At 42.6% G+C, this 8,975-nt stretch overlaps 1 protein-coding gene across 1 annotated transcript in view; it reads left to right on the top strand.

Moving 5' to 3' along the window:
- The first annotated feature begins 838 nt into the window (after positions 1 to 838).
- ptprt (protein tyrosine phosphatase receptor type T) overlaps positions 839 to 8,975 on the top strand; it is a 307,757-nt gene continuing 299,620 nt past the window's right edge. The window contains exon 1 of the mRNA XM_035662487.1: positions 839 to 1,197. Coding sequence (XP_035518380.1) covers positions 1,110 to 1,197 — 88 coding nt within the window. The 5' untranslated portion in view covers positions 839 to 1,109. The remainder of the gene's footprint in view (positions 1,198 to 8,975) is intronic.

Here is an 8,975-nt window from a genome sequence, read left to right as displayed (position 1 = left end):
GGGGGGGCATAAACCTTCTCTCCTCACTCATGGGAATGCTCTCCAACAAATTTAGCAAGCTATCCTGCTTTTTTTAACCCATTATCTAGACAAGATAGAAGCACAAGCGGGAATATATCGGTCTTCAACGGCATCAATCGGCACAAGTCCTTCCTTTTTTTAATCTGTCTTTCTCACACTCTTTCTTGTTTTCCCCCTATCCTCCTGGAATCTGCCTGTAAAGTCCCATGTCATGTCATACTAGCAGCCAGCTCAGGTTCCTCACTATTGGAAACTGGACACGACACACCCACTGCACCTCCACCCCGCCACCCCCCTCCACACACACAAACAAACACACACAAGAACACCTGCACATAGATTAAAGATGGTCAGCACCTTCTATTGGAAACACTGAGCGCAAATCACCACATAAACAAAGCAGGTACTCGGGTGTTATGAAAATACTGTATGAAAATCTATTCTGCATGCAAATGTGTGAACGTGCTGAAGTGATGGAAAGATCTTGCTGGCAAACGGCACATTTCAATCCCTTCATCACCTCACTCAACTGTCTCAAATCCTCAACGCAAATGTACAGCCGAAGACATTCAATGTGTATCTAATATGTAAAAGAAGCAAAAAACATCAGGATGCGGAAGCGAGGAGCCTACAATAGGAAAACAGCATAAAGATAGTCAAAACAGAGTTGTGTGTGTGTGTGTGTGTGTATACCTACAGTAAGGCTTCGTCCGGCAGCTGAGAGAGGCAACGCAAACATCCAGACACTGAACACGCTCCACTGTACTACTGCTGCTGCTGCTGCTGGCTTACTCTCCTATATGAGAGAGAGACACACACACACACACACACACAGGCTCGCTCTGTCGGACCCGGGAGGAGAGGAAAAGAAAGGAGAGAGCTCCTGTTTATTTGCCTCCAACTTCTCTCTCTGCTTCTACTTGTGTCTTTCTGTCTCTTGTTGTCCACCAATGCGAGGATTTTATTACTGTTCTCACTGTTGTTATCACTGCTGTCCCGAACTAAGGAAAACCAGTTTAAGGACCAGACGGGAGTATGTAAAATAATCCGCACGACTGAGCAAAACACGAAGAAAAAGAAGAAAAGAAATGGATAAACGGAGTTATTCTCTCGTTTTGCCTGCAGCTTTCCTCTACTTTGTACTTTTGGGATTTACTGCCGGACAATTCTTTCCAGGTAAAGCGACCTGTTTGTTCAATTTGTGGATTTTTAAAATCACCCATACTGTCTGCGTTTTGGTGCGCTTTAATCATTTCTTTTGAGTCTGAATGGGCAGTGAAAGCCACGGCGATGAAGTGGTGCATAAGAGAATATAAGAGATGCACATACACGTTGATTTGTGCGGACCATGCATCTGCAAATGTTATATTGTTGGATATTGTGATGGTAAAACATCCCTAAAGTCTTGTTTGGAGCACATTTTCAGTTGTTGAATAGAATTTATGGCCGTGTGTGCGCGCAGGGGTCGTGATATATATCATACCATAAATCACTTGTTTATGGAAATAAGTGATTTATGACAGAATAGAGCGGGTTGTGCTGATGATGGGTTGTTGTTTGCTTCATGTCGGGCTCTTCCCTCACAGGTCTGGTGTGCGCGCTGGAGGTTTGGTGTGAAGTTTTGGACACTTTGGGAGGTTTAGCTCCATGAAGCTTCCCGGAATGTATGCTGTTGAGGGGTAATATGTGACTTGGATGTTGTTATGTTTTTATGTAGGTTAGGTCTCGCTGTGAACTCGCTGGGTGTTTTAGATGCGGGCGGACCGGTGCGTCTTGGCTCCGTCTCAGCGCAAACTGTCTGTGAAAGCGTCCCCTGATTTATTTATTCAATGATGAGATTAATATGTTGTCGTGTGCTACAACAATCAAGCACAAGTATTACTGTACAGCAGTGTCATGGGATATATAGTCCATTCACTCTTTTTTATTCAACTTTTAGTCGCAAATAACTGATCTGACATCTAATTTACACATCGCCTTCTCCGTTTGCTTCTCAAAAACCACCCGATGCTGTATTAATCTTTCAGTCAATATGCAGCTGCTCAGTTTCATCTCCCGGAGTTTCGGGATCGTCTCACACCCCGCAGCAGCACCTCTGCACGGCAGTCAGGAGCCAGCACTTGTCTGGCACTTGTTACGCGCCGGAGAGGTTTGGAGAGTTTGCAGGCTCGCAATGTTTTCCAGCCTTACATCGAATCAGTGATGATGGTGATTATCAACTATGAGAAAAAGAAGCTTTACAGAGAAATAAAAGCAGCCAGGAGCCGGATTAAAGCAGAGCTGACTTAAAGTTTGCTCCCACAGACATATCCAGCTTCATTCCTCGATAAAACACACAAAAGCCTCAGGATAATATGGAGATGAATCGAAGTGCGCTTATTTATAAGTTTAAACATGTAGTGGTTGTATAATCAGAATAAAAGCAGATTGTGTCTGGCCATGATAATAATCTGCTGTCTCGCATGATCCATGAGTTAAAACCGGATTTTCTGTCTGTTTTTAAAAAAGACTGTTATAAATGATGAGACATAATCACATCGTAGGTCTGAGTGTGTCCTATGCTGCAACTCCGCATCAATCAGTAAGCCAAGTTGAGGCTGCGGTAGCAGGAACAATCTCTTTACATCAGTGATGTTTTCAGTAGACTGCTGCGGCAGCCTGTCGGCTCTGTGTGCGCCTCTCTCTCGGCACCTTCTGCTTGGTATTCATGACTTGTAAGGTTGCAAAAAGAGGCTACTTTGAAGGGAAGACTGGCTCCAAACAGTGAGTCCTCCCTCCCTCCCTCTCTCTGTCTCTGGCTCCGGCTCTGAGCTGCAGCGCGGCGGAGCAGCCGTCCCTCTCTCCGTGCGTAATGGTGCAACGGAGAAAACCGCTACATTGCGCGTTATTGTGAAATAACAAGTATCAGTTTAAACCCACCTTTAACTAATGAAATAGAGCTGGTCTTCAATGTAGATTCATAGTAAATATTGCAGTACAGCTTTATGTGCTCATGAGGATGTGGTCGGGTTAAGAAGGAGAAACCTGGAGATTTGACTTTTTATTTCTTCTTATATTGTTTTACAAGTCAGACTTGGAGTTTTGCTGGGATATGTGTGTCATTCTGAAATCTGCCTGATTATTATTGCCCATAACCAGTTATTTTATTGGGAGTGTGTGTTTGTGCAGCGTCTGTGTGTGTGCGTGTGTGCGTTTGCGTGTCTGTGTGTGCGCTTGAGAGAGACTGGGGAAGAGAGCTGAGCGATATTTCACTGACTGTCTGCTCCTGTGCCGTTAGGGGGCGACATTGGTACATCAGATCTATCCATCGTCACACACACACACACACACCAAAAACACAACACACCACACCACTCTCTCTCTTCTCCTCTCTCTCTCCTCTCTCTTCTTCTCTCTCTCTCTTTCACACATGTTCACAGAGCGACCAGAGTGATTCTAATAATCTTTCTTATTCCAATTCCAACTGCTGGGTTTGGTTTTTAGAATAAATGTGAAGAAACCCATTCAGCGATAATGATAATAGACTGAAAGTCAGTGATGAAGAAAATGATCTCACCCTGAGTCTGTCTGTGTCTGTCAGTCAGTCAGTCTTACTGACATCTTGTAGAAGTGGTAATCGCCCTCTCATTCGTCCGAATATAGGAGGTCTGGGGGTGTGTGGTTGCCTGGCCAAACAGCTCAATCGCTCTCACTGAGGTAGAACTTTCAGCTAATAGCTCAACACCTCAGGAAATTAAACTGAAACTGCATCTACCTGGCTATAGATAGCACTTGAAGCAGCAGTTTTTGTCCCATCTCCCATCAACCGTCTGTGTTGGCTTTCTTTATCCATGAAGGTGACTGTTCCCTAACCTGAACCTGAAGTGTTTAAACTTAACCAAACCTTAAAGGAATAGTTCAACATTTTGGGATAGAGTCAGATGAGAACATTGTACCACTACCAAGCGTGTACCACAAATATGAAGCATCAGCCAGCAGTCGGTTGTCTTAGCTTAGCATAAAGTCTGGAAACAGGGGGAAACAGTTGGTTTGGCTCTGTGCAGAGAAAACAAAGGCCTATTTGAACAATTAATCTGTAGCTTTAAGCATATTGAAGATTCTGATTTGGGTCATTTGGAAAAGCATTGACAGATGATCTGTTTTGTCATTTTGGTATGAAGACTTCCTTGCTGTGATTTGGGGGAACTTGCGCTCTAAAAATGTCTCTTTCTTCACTTTTGCAGCAACATGGTGTTCAACAAAGCAAAGGCATGTGTTACTCAAGGCCGTCCTTTTCATTCTGCCTGTGTGTTGGGGGCAGCTGTGCTCCTGATTCATGCCTTTGAGCTTCAGTGATCGCTAATTGTTGAACATCCGGTCGGATCTAGAGGTGACAACTAGGGCGTTGAGGTGTGTGTGTATGTTTTCAGGGAAACCAATTTACAATTTATATGCCACTTAATTAGATTTCTTTGGCAGTAAGAAAGGACAGAAGGGGAAAGAGTGAGAGAAAGAGAACAAAAGGAGAAAGAGAAAGGGAGTGACCATATATCACTTTCTCTCTCTGTCTCTCCTTGACTCGTTTGCCCGGTGTTGACATGTTGGAGGGACATAGTGAAGTGTTTGGATTTGATCAAATCAACAGCCTTCAATTCCCCAATTATAGAGCCCTTTATGTGATTAGTGGGGCGTGTGTGTGTGTGTGTGTGTGTGTGGTGCTTCATGTGACAGAGACAGTGTCATACAAACAGAGGAGAGTGGAAGAGTGGAAAGGTAAAGGTGAGCAGAGGAAAGAGGAGGAGGAATAGTAAATATCGGTGAAGGTGAGGAGAACATGAGAGGAAGAGGTGAGAGGGCAGGGGCAAAGAATGAAAGAATTGGGAGGAGAGGAGGGGAAGAACTGAGCTGGTCAAAGAGGCGAGGAAAGAAGAGGAGGCAGTGAAGGCAGAAAAAAGAGAGGAGGAGAATGGAGTATGGGTGCGGGGAGCTGAGACAAGAATAAGAGACAAAAGGAGGAGGAAAGAGGGGGATGAAGGAGAGGAAAGGTGAGGAGGACAGATGGGAAATGACGACAGTGATGTAGGGCAGGAGTGGAGCAGGTAAAGGAAGGATTGGTGAGATGGATATGGAGAAGGAAAGATAGGAAGACAGTGAAGAAGAAGAGAGAAAATAGAGGAGGAAAGTAGGATAAAGGACAAGGAAGAAGAAATGAGCACAGAAGGGAACAGAAAAAAGACATAGGGACCTTGAAGGAATAGGAGGCAAGGATAAAGGGAAGACTAAGGCATAAAATAGAAGATGAGAAGGAAGGAGAGAAAAAGAGAAAAAAGGAGAGGATTTTAGGCAAAGGGAAGGTGGAAGGACAAAAGTGTGGTAAGAGTCCCGTCGTCTGTTCCCTCGTTCATCACTCCTGTCTAGATGAGATGAGGCAGAGGAAGAGGAGGAAAAGGAGCAGGACGAGTAAGATAGAAAGACAAAAAAAGCAGATGGAAGAGCAAAAGACGAGTAGTTGGAGGAAATGACAGAGAAAGGATGACAGGAGGTCAAGAAAAGAAAAAAAATGACACTAAGTTGATTATGTCTCACTGTTATCGACTGTCTGAGTGGCTATAATTGTTTCCTCTGCTGTGTGTGTGTGTGTGTACAAGTGAGAGAGAGAGAGAAAGAGAGAGAGAGAGAGCTTTATGACAGGATGTCTGTCACCTCATGCCCCACTCTGTTTAGTATTCTGTCCATCCTCCCTCACTGTGTGTGTGTCTGCCTAATCCACGCCACTTATTCTATTGGCCTGACTAACTGACAGCCTAATAGCAGGGCATGGTGAGTGCCGGGGCGTCGCGCGTGTCTGTGTGAGAGAGAGAGAGAGGTGATTGGAGAGAATGAGAGAGAGGCGAGGAAGTGTGCTTTAAATGAATACTAAAGTGGGTAGCGGAGCTGAAAGCGAGAGAGAGGGTGGAAACAGTGAGAGAGACCACTTTCTGCAGTCAATGATATACACTTAGAGAGAAAAAGTGTGTTTGTGCCAGAGTGTGTGAGGTGTATTAGTGTCCGGTTTCACTAGAAATGTATTTGCATGCCCCCAAAAAATAAGTGGTGCTGGAAGCTCCTTGACATATGGTTAACTCACACAGCTAGTTGGCGAGGTGCTGTTGTTGGCAAGCTAAATGGAACACGCTAACCAGCCACAATAGCCTTCAAAGCTAGCTGGGCTGCGCGGCTCCTAGTGGGCTGTAGTGGTCCAAAGGCACCAGTATACCCGATCAAAGATCAAACAGTTTTGTTTTTTTCTTTCTGAGAAATAGCCCGGCCCTATAGATTACCTACATAGAACATTATTGCAACGTCCCCGATTGGACTCCAGCTGTGGACATTTGGTGTCATTCCCTTCTGCCTTTAGCTATAAACAGATGGAAAAGTTCAAATAAGATCTTTTATGTTAGCTGCTTGCTCACTATCTGCTATGTCAGTCCCTTACTTGACAAGAAGTAAACTAAGTTTACTGAAGACACGTATTTGCACGTATCACCCCTATCTCAAGACCGACCTCATAACCCATGTCACATCTCTTACTTATAGCTAGATTCTCTTGTTTTTGACTTTGATTCTCTATTCAATTGGAGATCAGCACTGGTGAGAGGGTTTGCTTTTGATCATTGTGCAAATGTCAAATATCACCAAAGTTAACCTGTGTGGAAGATGCACACAGATTTACTTCACCTCTGCGAGATCTGCCCAATTTCATTTGGGTCTGAAATTTCATCATTTAAGGCTGGAAAGGCTGTTCCCTAAAGGTGAAGGGTCAATCAATGTGAACCAATGTGTCAGATAGATTACAATCTCCTGATAAGTTCCAAAGTCAATAAACATAGGGAGCTGCTTCAATGCCAAAAAATATCTTTTTTAAATGGACATAACATTTTTTTTTTTTTTTTTACTGTTGTCACTACCAAAGCAAACTATATTCCTCCCGCTGCATGCTTTGATTGAAATGTTATTTGTCTGGAAGCTCATGGGCAGTTATCAAAGTTATTGCCTGAAAACAACAACAAAGTTATTTCCCTGCAGGAGGCAAACAACCCTGAGTTCTGCAGTGATGGAATATGGTTTCAGACTGACAGTTGTGTCTGACACGGGGATATCTGACAGTTGAAAACCGAATGAGATACTATAAGCAGTGAACGATAAATAAATAAAAAATAAGGAAATGCACATCTAATGGAAAGACAAGAAAAAATTATATTTAGTGGCCCCAAGGGTGAATTTGTTCGGTTTCTTAAATATGCAGACTTAAACTCACTCTTTATACTACGTCATCTGACCTCAACGGCACATCGAAATGCTACGTCTACCTACAGGGGTACCTTGAAGCGTAGGGCCACTGACCAAGCCATCATATGGGAGACGACTTAGGAGTGAGAACGGGCTGTGTGTACACACTGATTTACTGCATATGTATTTCTGTGTAAAAGTACTGGTGACAAGAATCGAAATCCTGGACTTACAAGTTGGCAGTTTCTATTTTTGTGTTGTTTGTCAGTGTATTAAACCCATACAAACAATAACCGATATGCTTACAAGTGTTGATTCAGATGGCTAGTTACTATGACATGTTTAAAGTAAGCTAGTTTTTTACTGCTATTGACACAAAATATGATTTCCATACTCACAAGGTTCAAGTTTATTATTGCATTATAATATAGATACAAGCAAACTGTTCCATCTTTGCATCACTTGCATATCAGCTAGGAACAACTTCAGATGTAATTTGCTTCCTTTCCTTTAATTCAGTACAGACTAGGAAAACAGTGCACCTTGTCATATCCATGTGTAATAGTTAACATCATAGATGCAGAAACCATCATCAACATGTTGCCCAGGACTCTGTTTTGCAGTAATTACCTAAATAAAAGATATGCCTGGTGGTCTCTGATGCTTTCATTATAACAGGTTAAACCATTAATTACAGTTAATTTGTTCATTACATAAATTATACAGGGAGAATTTTACAGCAGCCTCTAAATTATACAGGAGTCACAGATGATACAACAATGCATCCAGAAACCTCAGCCTTGGAAGGGAATAATGACATCCCAGACGCAATTCAGCAGTTGAATACTAGCAGGCATAAATGAAGTGGAACATATTTTTGTTTTTGTCCTGTGAAGGCTGTAAATTTCAGTCTGAGGGAAGGATTGTGCAGATGTACATCTTCCATGTTTTATTGCACTTTTGACTCCACCTTCATTAGGAATCGCTTCAATAAATAGAGTTTTGTCTCACTTTTAAGCTCTCAAAGGTTACAAGAAAAGATTTTCGGTGACTATAGAACTTGGATTTTTGAATATTTGCAATAATGGAATTTCTTACAGGGATATTAATGGGAGGTTTTACCTTTGGTGAGTTCCCACCAACCCCAAAGGTTATATTTGCTACAGAAATGGCAACTAAGTTGGGATGATTATCATTTTGGCCATAATTGTGCAGCCCTACCGCTTTCTATGACTGGGTAATTGCAGCTTATGTGAACATCTAAAAATTAGATATAGCCATCTGACTAAAGGTTTAAAGGTTCATTTTTGAAAATAACTGTGAATATCAAGGTGATCTGGTGAACAAGGGGTCAGTACTCACCTACTCAGTACACCTTTCAAGATCTCCAGTTTGAGTAACTTGGCAAGACACTGCTGAAGAAGAGGGCAGGTGCTCAGTCAACTTTCCCCAGTTGGTTAAAGGTTAAATTCCTTTTGCAAAGTCTCAAATGGAAAAACAAACTTGGAGGCAAATCAAGTCGTGATTGAGCTGATTAGAATGTCGGAGGTGTAAAACATACACGGCACACATTAAAAACTTCCTTTTCCCCTAATTAAAATAACTGCTGATTAATGCAAGGGGTCTTAACGAAGCTTAACAAGGTTTCGAAGTAATTAATCCATATTTAATAGAAGATGTTAGGCAAGAGAGACTGAGAGGCTGCT

The sequence above is a fragment of the Morone saxatilis genome, unplaced genomic scaffold (genome assembly GCF_004916995.1).
Source record: "Morone saxatilis isolate NCDOM2014 unplaced genomic scaffold, NCSU_SB_2.0 Contig18, whole genome shotgun sequence".
In the NCBI taxonomy this organism is placed as follows: Eukaryota; Metazoa; Chordata; class Actinopteri; family Moronidae; genus Morone; species Morone saxatilis.
The sequence above is the reverse complement of the archived record's forward strand: the minus strand, read 5'-3'. Positions and strand labels throughout refer to the sequence as shown.